Here is a 13448-nt window from a genome sequence, read left to right on the forward strand (position 1 = left end):
ATCCTCATATAGCCCCAGACACATTCTGAAATTATCCCAGAACAAAAGCAACTGCACCTTTAAGACTGTAAATGGTCCAAGGGGAAGGGGGCTTAGGAGTTCAGCAGATCAGCTGCATTAAATTCTGAAAACTTCCTACTATTTGTGATAGTTCTCATTAAATTATGTGAAAACCTTTTAGAAGGTAACTAGTTACCCTAGTTAAGCTCAAAATCACCAGCAGAGAACACAAGCACATCAATTTTTAGTCCTCTGCTTGACTGTAATACTCAAAGTTAGACCTCCGAGGTCAGGAGCCTCACTCTTTCAGTGTCAACAGCAAAACCAGACCAGTATACTTTCAGTTATTGTCCCATGGGCTGGAACTGTGGAAGCATGGGAGGATGCAAAGCCCACTCCCTGTGACTAAGTTTTCTGGTGGATAACTGCTCTTCTGCGGGCAAAGCTGAGCGGGGACATTTGCCAAGCCTTCACTTGAAGAGAGCTTGGTGAAAGGAAATTGTAAGAAAACACAGGGTAGAAGATCCAGTATGCTTTTCATTATGCAAGTGCACTCATTCAGAGGCCTCTTTCTATCGTTCAGTACAAATACCTGCAGCACTACCAGGCACAGGAAAAAAGAGCACCCTGTTGTGAAGCAGAGTGGAAGACTTATTGAGACAGTCTTGGAGGCCATCATTATAATCCATTTTAATATCCACATGTACACACACCCTGTTGTACTCTCTAAATCACAAACTCATCACATGTGGAACAAACATCATTATCATTAAGGAGGACACTTTTTCTGTTTGTTTGTATTCAGAGCTCATAATAGAGGCGTATATTGTTACTCTGGCAGTAACTATAGTTTACACAGAACACCTGGGTTCACATTAAGCTACTTGCCACATGGACTGACAGTAATGCAGTTGCAGCAGCATGCCTGTTAGGGCAACATCAGAATACTACTTCCAGGCCACCCTACACATGTTAAGAGGAGCTACAACCACTGCACAGATGTATCAGACTTCCACCATAAAGCAGCTTTGTGCAAGAGCAGAACTGAGGCAGGACACAAGAAAGCTGTCCAAGGGTGCTGAGCAGCAGGCTGTCATTGAGCGGCAGACCTGATGTCTTTAGTCAGTATTAGAGATGCTCTTGTCAAAGGGACTGAGGGAAGGAGTAGCAAGGTTAGCATGAGATGCCTTTGATTGCTCCATCACCTTGCACATGCAGGAGCAAGGGCCCACGTCTTACTCTGTGAAAACAGCACAAGTCTTTCTAGTTAATATCGAATGTGAACTAACCTTCTATGTTTGAGATTTTCTGACAGAACAATACTCAATGGCTGCACACATACTACTAGTCCTGAAAAAATGGAGGAAGCGTTAAATGTGGCACTTAGTCAAGGAGAGAAAAATGGAACAAAAAAAAAATTAGGTGTATATATATCTACATCTCTTCTTGATTTCTACCTAGCTATACAGATAGAATGGTTTCTCCTTCTTAATTACTAAATTACTAAAACTCAGTGGCTACACATGACCATACATAATCATAGAATCATAGAATCATAGAATCATAGAATCAGACGGGTTGGAAAGGACCTCTGAGATCATCAAGTCCAACCCTTGATCCACTACCACCACAGTTGCTAGACCATGGCACTGAGTGCCATGTCCAGCCTCATCTTAAAAACCTCCAGGGACGGAGAATCCACCACTTCCCTGGGTAGCCCATTCCAGTGGCTGATTACCCTCTCTGTAAAGAATTTCTTTCTAATGTCATATAACTTTCAGTCTTTCACACAGGTTACATGCTGATAAAACACCAGAACTCAGCAAAAGCTGATTTCTAATTTATATTGGCAGATCAGACTCAGAACCTTTGTGAGTAAATAAATTATATTCAAGACTAATATAGAGTCTCAACAGGTATAAATCACTTTGACCACCCTCAAACAAACTAATTTACAGCACCAGTAGAACTTCCTGTTTGCAAACAATCCAATAAGACTGCGTGACAAAACTCTCTCTACGTATGTAGTACAGTTTCACAAAATTAATGCACTTTTTTACATTAAAATTTATCTAGGAAAACAAATGCCACTCCACTGTTATGCCTGAATTCTTCCCACCAGGAAACAAGACAAAACACAAGTAATGCTTGTGTGATGGATACAAAATGCTACGTGCTCTTCAAACCTTGGGGTCAGCCCTCAATGGCCGAGTAAGCAAGACAAAATGGTGTTCTTCTATTTCTGCTAGTGCACTTTTCATCTTGACAACTGAAGGTAAGTGCCAGGCTGGAGGTTCAAGCTCTTGCCATGATTCTTACAAACCATTAGCCTATTTTCAAGAAAGTCAACCTGGTAAGAGATATCTTTTTTCCTTCAAAAAAACCACAAATAAAAAAACCTACAAGGAAACTTTCTGTGCATCATGCATGCAAATATACAAACTGGTTAGCTGGTGAAGAATATATGCTTCTGGAGGCTGGCAATGCTATAGAGATATCATTTTTATCTCTACATCGTTGTCTTGTAACCAAACCCATTTATCAGTGTTGGCTGAAAGTCAGGACATCTGTGCCTGATGAAATTTTGACATTTCAAAATTTCCATTTCATTCCAAACTGGAAGAAAACCAAGTATTTTTCATGTTTCCTATAAATGCTCTAGAAAATAACAATTCCAGATTAGCACACACGAAAGTTCCTCTAGTGAGGATACAGGTTGTGTTTCTTGTGTCAAATATCAAACTGTTTTGTTATCACCCCAGCAACTGACATTTTTAAATACCTCATTTTCTAGAGCAGTCCGTATTTTACAACTACTCCTTAAGATTCTTTTTTTAAATTTAATTATTTTTTTAAACAAAAAAAAAGTATTACATCAAAGTGATATGATGCCATTGTGGTATATAAATTGCTCTGTGTCACATACATGTACATATATATATATATATTTTCCACTATATATTATAAAAACAATCTATATAAACAATTAGTGAATGTGAAACTAAAGACTGGCTTCTCTCTTTTTTTTCTCCAAGACTGATTTACTCTTATTATCTTGAACACAAAGGGAATAAAAGCTTTTCCAGTAAGACATTTGATGATTGTTCCCTATCTTTGAAGCACCTCTTTCTGTGAATTTTTTTCAAAACCAAAATTGTATTGAAGATATTGTAGTGTTGAGAAGAATCAACTTAAGGGGAACAAAACTAAAATCATCCTCAAAATGGCCTGTTATAATCAAATTTAATGCTGTAGGAGACTCAAAGCATTGATCCTAGAAGGGAACAGAATATGTTTATACCACAGCAACTCAAACTTCATTCTGGGCACCCATAAGGTAATTCCTGTCTTAGGTAGAGAAGGTCCACATCTATTTGTTGATTTAGTCTGCTCGCATGCCAGACTACAACAAAATCAAAAGACTCCATCCTACAGCAAATGGAAAATCCAGATGTCCCTTCAATCAAGTGCTATGTGCTCTGCCCTAACTTTTGTCTGCAGGCTTACAGTGAACTTCAACTTAATCATCTCCTATTCAGTTTTCCAACATTGTTTACACATTTCATACAGACATAAATCTCAGGAGCCCCTGGAGTCCTGCATTGTTAAAAGATGCCATTTAGCCAGGTTTATGATTTCACACAGTCACTGAGGTTAGAAGAGACCTCTGGAGATCAATGAGTCCACTGGATGTACATACAGCAGGACTGTGCCCAGTTGTTTCTTTGAATAATATGTCCACAACAGGAGACTCCACACCCTCTCTGGGTAACCTGTCACAATATTCCACCACCATCCCAAGAAGACGTTCATTATGTTTAAACAGAATTTTCAGCATATCAATTGCTTGTTGCCTCCTGTCCTTTCACTGTATATCACTGAGAAGGGACTTTTTGTCCACCAGCACTCCCAGGACTCCATCTACAATTCAATTTGTCATCATCACATCAACACAATCATTGCAAAGTTAATTTAGGACAAGTGTTGTAATCCTGGGAAATGTTTGGTGCTGGAACCGTTCGTATTTTCAGGCTACTCTCTTATCATATCAGTTCTCTCCCTTCTCTCATACTACGGTGTGGGAAAAGCTGACAGATAAGAATCAACCACTCAGTTACCACCCAATTATTACTTCAATAGATACAAAACATGTTTCTGCTTGTGGTCTAATCACTTGTTTGTCTTTTCTCAACAGCTTCTTTCCAATATGATGCCCATAACAGGAATAAATTATACCCCACTGGACCTGATCATCTCATCTGGCAGCATGCTTTGGACAACCACAAGTATTGAACAGCGGGAAGTTAGAGAAAATCTAACGGACAACTGCAGAAAAGCTTGTCAACAGGTCCATGCTCATTCATGATCCACTCGTTCCCCAGAACTTTGTTTTCAACTGAAGCAAGTGGTCTCACCAGTTGCAAGGGGGATTCTGGTCTTGATGACGCACTGGTCTCATCTGTTACAGCAGAGCTCGGGAAAGCCACAGCCCTGATGTGGCTGACAGGCTGAAGGCCTTCACCTCCCCAGCTGCACAGGTTTCCTCCTGGTTCAGGAGTGCAGAGGAGCTCATCACCACCACCCCCAAAATTTCTCAGCTCACTTCTATTTCATGTAGATTTAATTTTGTCTGCTTTGTCACACTGCAGTGCCCACTGCTCTACACTAGCATTCCACAATTATGCTGCCCACCTACCAAGTTCCAGCAGTTGCCACATCAAGGCTAATTTTTGTGTGTGTTAAGGAACATACCTTGTTTGAGCAGTTCCCTTAGCAGCACACCAACCGGGCTGCCTCCAGCTACAGGGCAAACTGCATTTCTCTCAGCAACAGACACATCACGCAGTCACAACAGACACAAGCAAAAGCAAGCACAAGGTATATTACAATGTACTACTCTGATCTTCTTTTCACATTCTTCTGTGATCAGCAACTGCTTTTGAGTAAGCAATGTCTCTTTAGTTTGAGCTATAGAACACACTCTTATTTGCAAATAAGCAATTCCCTGCCACTGCATGAAAGCACCTCTCATTAGCCTGGGCGGTTTTGCTACTTCGTACCATTTGTCAACACAGACAGTACTGGTACAAAAGCAGTTTCCATAGTTTAAAGTTCTGCCAAACACCATAGCAAAGTGGTCTCTGCTTCTACTCTCTTCTCAGTAAATGATGAGAGTGCCATGGATGTGGTAAATGATAGTCCCAGTGAAAGTTCAGGTATCTATACAATGTCATATAGAACTGAACTGAGTCAGGAACAGAGGTGAAAAGGGAGTAAAGAGATCACAACACATAAGTGAGAATTTCAGCATCATTTCTGTTTAGTTTTTTTCTCCTTCTGCTTGCAGAACTAAAAAATATTAAGTTTATCTTAAAGGATGGCAAATGGGCAGTGAGTAGATGTGACTAGTACTGTAACATTACACCATCTGTAATGTTATCTCATTACTGATAAAAACAGAGCAACTAGCTTTTGCAAAGGATAGAAAAATACTACTGCATGCACAAATACTCAAACAATCTCACGAATATAAAATTTTATGACAATGAACATATTCTGAGCTCTAACCTCTGCTTTTGCACCAGTGTTGACTATGTCAGCTAGATTTATTTCTTTTAATATAGTACTATAGGTTATTGTCCCCATCCACACAGGAGAAACCAATACAGCAAAGATATTACTAAAAGGAAACTTCTACTTCACTCTCACTGAGAAAAAAAATGCAAGTGATTTAGCTGTATTGCTTTAACTGTCCTAGTGTGACCTGTGAGCACAAAGAAGGCTTTTCATCATTTCAGACCAAAATGTAAAGTGCATCATTTGTAACAGTAAAATGAGGTTTAGGTAAGTGAATCTGAAGGATTCTTCATTAACTCAAGGTGGTCTGGAGAACCTTAGCATTTTGTTCCTCCCTTTGCAACAGGTAACTTGGGTTAATAGCCAATATACAAATATACATGTATCTTACATATTAAAAAATACACGACATGTCTAACTGGATGTTACACTTCTTTATAATTCTTTGTAATTTTACAATCACCTTGAGAGTTAAAATTTGATTGTGCTACATCAGTAATAGTTACATGAGGCATCATAATTGTCCAACAATATGAAAGCTTACCAACAGCAGAATTTGCTATTAAGAGAGGTATTAACTACATAAGAAAAAAATATCATTACAGTTTAGTAGTCCCCGTTTGTACAGAAGTTACAGCTTTGTGTTACAGGTCCAACTGAAAGCCACCTCTAAGATTATAACTGACTGTGCTAAATACTCCAGTTCTCCCATCTTGGCCACAATTTGACTACTTCAGAATAACCAGAAAAGCATCACCAGAAACTGGTGCTTGCTACATAGCGTAGTGTTAGTCTTCTGTAAGACCATGTGCTAAAAACCCTGCCTCAGAGGACAGAAGTTCTCAGCCCATCTGAATGCCAGAAACTTTGATCACCTTAAAGCAAGACATTAGGGAGTCCTACTCTTTCAAGTGATCAGAGACCCACATTTCCCTTCCTTTTCCTTGATTTGGATGCCCGTCCCTGCTGCACCCCAAAAATCCATACATGCACAATGAGTGAAAGGAGTCACTGTTGTGGGAGACCACAGGGCAATCAAGGTGTTAGAGGAACAACTCCAAGGAACTGTTGATACAAATCATACACATCTGACTGTCCATACGGTACCAACTACAGCCTTAAGCCTACTACTGAGTATTAGATTTACATCACTTACAACAGCAATATGCTTTTATGCTGTAATTTTAACTTTCATGTCAAGACTCCAAGACAGGCACAGAAACACCAAATGCTGATCAACTGCCAAACTACCGCAAGCATGGAATATTTAACAACTTGGGGGAGGAAAAAAACCCCAAACCCCAAAAATATGGTCAAATAACCATTGTTTGGCTCAGGTATCAACCTTGTTGGCAGAAGAAAAGATAGATTTAAGGGAACAGATTACCCCAAATGTTAATTTAGTAAATAGTTTGTATGGACTAATAAGACACTGGTCTGCAGATGTGTAGAAAAAGGCAGCACACCAGAAGCTCTTCTTTTTCCAAGAACAAATCCTTAGCAAATGCCTGTAAATCAGTGACACAGGCAGAAGTAGGAGCAACGGAAAGAGCCACAGGCAATTTGGATCCAACCACACGGTTACAGGAATCCAGGCAGGAACCAAGTTGGAGTTTCTACCAGTAACTGGAACCTGCACTCAGAAAAAATCCCAATAACAGGCTCCCAGTACCCACTAGTGACTTGTCACTGAAACCTTTCCATCAGCAGAGCTGTGGTTTAGCTGTCATACTTCATTCACCTGGATATTTCAGAAATCAGTTTTAATGGCATTCTCTATTGGAAATCAGCATGTATTTCCCATTTAACTCCTAATTTTAAGATTGACACTAATGCACACATATACATGGCCCTTTACGAAGGACATTCAAATAGCATGCATTTTATCCACTCCACCTTCTTTTAGAGGAACACTGAGCTTACATCTGAACACACAACTATATTACACAGCAGAAGTCTGTACCAGTCAGCCATGGCAGAATCAAGGTGGGTGAGCACACACTGTGCTGTTCTGAGCTGGTAAGACAGCTCACTGTGCTGTTCTGAGCTGGTAAGACAGACAGGCCAAGGTAGACAACAGCTCTCCAGGTAAAAACAATCATTTTCTTGTTGGGTATCTGCATGTGTGAGTGGCTGAAGCTTAACCCTGCACCCTAGGAAAAAAAACCTGCTTATATAAAGAAAAATGTAAATGACAGAAAATTAATAACTTAAAGAAACACAGATAAATGGATCGTACAATCAGCAAGATATAAATATATTTAAAAGCTATTTACTGCTAATGATCTATTATTACTGTTTAAAAGAAATTGGTTTAAAGTTTAAAAGAAATGGCTTTTTTAGTTATTTTCTTTCCACTGCCCATGTCTTTTCATAGAAGTTAGCAATTTCAATATTCTATTTCATTTCAAAAGAATTAACCATTCAGTAAACAGTAATCAAGCAAAAAGAAAAGACCTTACAGGTCATTTTATGAAAAAAAATTATATAAAGAAAAGAGAAAGAACTGAGAAAGCTATTGTCAGTGAACACATGCATTCACTTACACATGTGAATTACACTTGAATGATCAGTTTTCACTAACACACAGGGAAGTAGGCAAGAAATCTATAAATATCACAGCCTACAAACAGGTTTCAATAGAAATAACTATCACTGCCCCACCCAGCCTCCCCAGATGAGGTTTTTGGCTGCTGGAAATGCACCAAGTTTATATACTCTCTTCCAAAATTTGTATTCTGTCTAGCCTCCTTTTCATTGTAAGAAAACACAGATACTAGATGTCTTAGGGAGTATAAAAATCAAATTTGTACATATACGCCACATACAAGAAACACTTGCAAAACTGTATGTAGTCACTTGAATGAATTTTTACAGTTAGCAAAAAATACATATCCCTGCCCATACACGGTCATTGCATTATGTCACTGTGTCATACTAACTGAGAGTCACCTGAGGTTACCTTTGGAGCTGATTTATCATTATAAAAGCAAAGTGTCATATAAAAGCCATGAATTTCCATACACTCAGTGACTAGGGTATCTTAATCAGAGTGATAGTAAATGATGTGGCTGGCTCAGTTCAACTCAGCACAGCTGGAGGGCTGTTGCTATATATAATCAAGCTATCTCTGACCGTATGAGCCATCCCATCAACTGCAGAATATCAGCATCACCTTTGAGAACTGCTCCTCGTCCAGGCCAGAGGACAATAAAAGCAGTATAAGCCTAGTTTGCTGATTCATGGAGTGATTTCATTAGATCTGAGCCCAAACTGCTGCTTACAAGGTGAGGGAAATTATACTGCAAATGCAATGCAAAGATGATACGACTAACTTGAATAAATGAGCCAAGTGTAAAGAAGGCAGCAATATCAGACTACTTGACTCAGAAGATGGCTGGACCACATCAGAAATCTATTTAGTCAAGAATCGTTTTGGAGGATTCAGCCAACTTCCCCCTTGAGAGAAGCCTCTAAAGCAGAAGTGTGTTATCCTCTTGCTTTGTGTCCAACAAATGCACCGATTCCTGAGCAAATATTGTTTTCATACAACCCCATATTCTTCACAGAGGACACACGTAGGAGTATAGGAAAGGATGCTGCTTCTGAGCAGTGTGGTCTAGTGCAGAGGGAGAAGAGCCACAATATCCCATAAACAAAAAGAAGTATTTTATTTGTTCAGAATAACAGATGTTTCTTTATCTTTGTTAGGACAATCAAAACTACAACACCCTGCTATAAGTAAGACCAGTTTCAGTTCAGCTTTAATCTGTTTTTCCCCGCACTAGAACGGGAAAAGAGCCAAGGAGACAGAGACTGCTATTATTGAGCACTTACATTATCTCCTTATGGCTGAAAGCATTGTATAGTACGGGGGGGGGGGGGGGGGGGATCCTTAATTGCTTACATGCCTTTAAAAAAGCAGTAAGATACACAAAACAGATACATACTATCAAGAAACATGTTCCCACATTACCACTGCCTTGCTAAACTCCCGCCATCTCGGGCATTACTAGGTAACACTATCTTCGTGCTTAGTTAGTTTGTGTTAAAGAAAGAGACGAATGAGAAGGAAAGGAAAAAAGGCTGTTAAAAGTATTTTAGCACCTCATCCATAACTATGATGGTCTCAGCAGATATATCCACTAAATTTCATGGTTATGAGATTATACCTCAGAGCAAAGCTTATTTCAAGAGCACTTATCATCATCAGATCCACTTGCTGAAGCAATTCAGCATACACTTAGTGTTTTAATCTACTTTTTCCTTTCATTCAAGAGTGCTGGTCAGGGATGGCAGGACAAGGAAATCAACAAAAAGAAACTTACTGAAAGGAGAAAAAAACCCTAAAAATTTACTAGATTATTTTCTTGACTTAGTTAGCTAATGTGCCAAACCAGTAACAAAACAACAACAACAAAATCCCAGTTGGATTAACTCTGTAAATAATAGGTGAATGTGTAAAGAACAAAATTTCAAAGCTCTGCCATTTCAATTCCACCTGCAAATATGTACACACAAATATATATGTATATAGAATATATATATATATACGTAAAGTCAACTTTTAACTCTTAGCATTAGAAGTTTAATCCCCCATACATGTCAAGAACTTTGTAAGCAAAGACATGTGAAGTCCAACTCCCCTGAACCATATTTCTTACTGCTCTGAGCATTCATGAAGTTAATCACCCTTTTTAGCATGGGAAGTACACTATACTGCTCCTAGCAGCCTAGCAGTCTGAAAATAATGGTTATAAAATAAGTAATCAGATTCTTAACACCTTGTATCTGCTTACCTAGCAGTATAAAGAATTACAAGAGCACCTGTATTAGATATCTTACAAAGCAAAATAGAGATGTTACATTGATGTTACAAATACTATCATACAGGCATGGATATAAAGTAGACCTGTGGGGTTTTTTTAAATGTGTTACAGAATCTATTTCTATTTTTTCTTTAGCTGCTACCATTGAAACTTACACATCTGCAAGAGCATGTTCCAAGATGTAGCAGGTTCAACATCAGTCATCTACAACCTCAGATTTGAAAGGAAAAAATGTAGCTGTTTTAATACACAGAAGAATGAAAAAATCATCAATTTTAAAGATATTCCTCTCTTTTCCCCTTCCAGATCTTGTATAATTGCAAGCCCTTAATTGATGATGTGCATGAAGCATTTCTGTGGCTCCCAACGAACAAAGCACAGAAATCTGACAAAATCAATTACAAATGAGCAATAATAAGGCTTGATCTTTACCCCATTCAAGTCAAGTACAATCCCCCTGCTTTGATCAGTAAAAGCAGGTCCTGTCATTTTTGCTCAGTCTGCTTTAGTAAAATGCTCTGCATGAAAAATCAAAATTATACCATGCCAATTTGTGTGGATTAATCACACACAAAACAGCCTGATCCTACTCTCACAGTAGAGTTTTGCAATTGATTTGAAATTAAAAAGGAAAATACTTACATACATAAGTAACTGTTAATGAAACATTTTGGGAGGTCTCACCTACTATCAGGCTGGCAGAACGCATTTCTAGATATAAATTTCAAAATTAGTCTAATGTATACAAGAGAATTCTGAAAACTGATTTTCTCACCTGTATGTATAACTAACACTTAAAAATATAAGGTATTGCAAAATTAAAAATTACTTTAAATGAATGAAGAAAAATAACCAAAGCAAGTGGATACAGACTACTAAAAAATCAGAGTAGCTTCTATGATGCTAACAACAGCCACATCGAAACCAGCAGAAATCTGAATCTAAGTTTAGGCTGACTAACTGTTCCTCCATCAAAACACAGCCCTGCTGTGATACATATTGCAGTTCAGATGACAAGAGATGCAACATCACGCACCCGCTTTCAGTGCTCAAAAGTACACGTTGTACAGAGTGCAAAGAAAAAAATTAATTACTTTATATTATCTAAATAATACTCATAATTAAACTCATAGTACTTAAATTGTAACTCTATTACAGTATTTAACCCAAGTGCTTCAATTAACTTTTGAGAACCTCAGATTTTCAGGCAGATGACAACTTTTACTGTCTTTTTTGGTAAATCTGTAAAGCAACACAGAAGTTAAAAACAGCCCATGACAGCTTATTTTTCAAAACAAATATGGCTCTCAACTGAGCTAGGAAAACAGGCAGGGTTTTTTCACAAACCAACATCCCAGGTGCCATATTCTAACCAGGGAGAGGGAATGCTTAGGATTAGTGGAGTGGTACCTGGCAGATCAGCTATTTTATCATTTTTAAAGCATCTTTACAGCCCTTCTCTGGTATGTAGTAACTACCGGTCTTCCTTTATCTTCCTTGACTATCCTAATAGCATACCTAAGAAGACAGCACTGAAAACACGTAGGTGTTGGTATAAGGAATCGTTCTTTTGTTCTCTGCTGTTGAGGGAACACCACCTTTGTCAGGCGGCGCAGCAGCGTGCGCAAGTGAGCACCCACTTGGATCCATCTGCCTCCCCGTGACAGGCGGCCTCTGCACGGAAACACTCACAGAAAATGAACAGTCACTGCTGACCGATCATTAGCCTGACGTCTTGTGTTTAAATATACATATATACGTATTTATATGTTTGTGAAACGTGTGTTTTGAGTTCAGCAGCCTCGGAGTACAGTGAGTTCGGTTCAGTGATGAACAGCGTCTGGCGCGTCTCATCACTGAGCTCCCACATCCTGACAGCACCGGGAGTGTTCCAACACAGGACCGCTCACACGGATACCACTCGCAAGGGCCACGCACAGCTCTGCTCAGCCCCGCTGCAGCCCTTACCCCGGGCTGCTGCTCCCCACGAGCTGCCCCTTCCCACCGCACGCCCACGTTGTCCCTGTCCGCGCAGGGGACACAGCGCGGGCTTCACCCCGGTTAACTCTGGAGAGCGGCCCTGCAGCGGGGACACGGGCAAACTCTCCTGCCGGCACCGCTTCCCGCCGCGGCCCGTCGCCCCTGGGCTTCTTGCGGGGCTCCCCTGCGGGGGTCGGACAGGACCCCGCCGCAGCCCGCGGGTCCCATAGGTGCCGAAGGGCCCCTCTCCCCGTGCCCGCCGCGGCCGGCGCAGGTGGCGGGAAGGCTGCGCCCATTCCCGGGCAGACCTCGCCTCCTAGCGCCCGCGCCGGGCCGCGCTCCGGGCACCGGGAACGGCGCCCCGGCTGCCTCCCGAGCCCCTCCACCTTCCTGCATCGGGCCCACCGCGTGACCGACCGAGGGGGCAGGGAGAACGTAAGGGCCCGGCAAGGCCAGCAGAGAAGCAAAGCCGGGAAAAGACACCGAGCTGACATGGGTCCCCGGCTGCCCCTGGGCCCGCCCAGCCAAGCCAAGCCCGGGGCGGAGCGGGGGGCTTGGCGTTACCTTTCGAAGAGCAGCCGGATCATGAAGATGCAGAAGGCCAGGGGGAAGGCGAGGTAGAGGTCCTCCGCCTGCGGGAAGGCAGCTTCCTCCGTGCTCTGCAGGTCCGCCCAGGTGACGTTGTGCGGCAGCCAGAACCGCTCGTTCCAGAACCAGGCGAGGATCCCTGCCATCTTTGCTTTGTCTGCCGCGGCACCCCCCGCTCCGCTCCGCCCGCGGCGAGGCGCGTGTGAGCGGCTGCCGATGGAGAGGAGGATGGAGGCGTGTGTCAGCCCCGCAGCCGCGGATGATGCTGCCGAGCGCCGCCGTGCCGGTTCCCCGCCCGGCGGGGGCAGCAGCCGCCCCGCCTGTCACACGGCCGCGCCGGCCCCCATTGGCTCCCGCCCGCGCCCGCCGCTGTGGGGCTGCCCCGGAGCCGCCTTCCCCCGCCCCTTTTCCCGTGCCAGCAGACCTCACCGAACCGCGAAACACGAGTGACGCGGCCCGAGCGAGCGGGGACCC

At 41.7% G+C, this 13448-nt stretch overlaps 1 protein-coding gene across 3 annotated transcripts in view; it reads right to left on the reverse strand.

Moving 5' to 3' along the window:
- CERS6 (ceramide synthase 6) overlaps window positions 1-13120 on the reverse strand; it is a 108718-nt gene extending 95598 nt beyond the window's left edge. For all 3 annotated transcript variants that reach the window (XM_064660965.1, XM_064660964.1, XM_064660963.1), the window contains exon 1: window positions 12951-13120. In XM_064660965.1, coding sequence (XP_064517035.1) covers window positions 12951-13120 — 170 coding nt within the window. The remainder of the gene's footprint in view (window positions 1-12950) is intronic.
- Window positions 13121-13448: the final 328 nt, after the last annotated feature.

The sequence above is a fragment of the Pseudopipra pipra genome, chromosome 7, assembly GCF_036250125.1.
Source record: "Pseudopipra pipra isolate bDixPip1 chromosome 7, bDixPip1.hap1, whole genome shotgun sequence".
In the NCBI taxonomy this organism is placed as follows: Eukaryota; Metazoa; Chordata; class Aves; order Passeriformes; family Pipridae; genus Pseudopipra; species Pseudopipra pipra.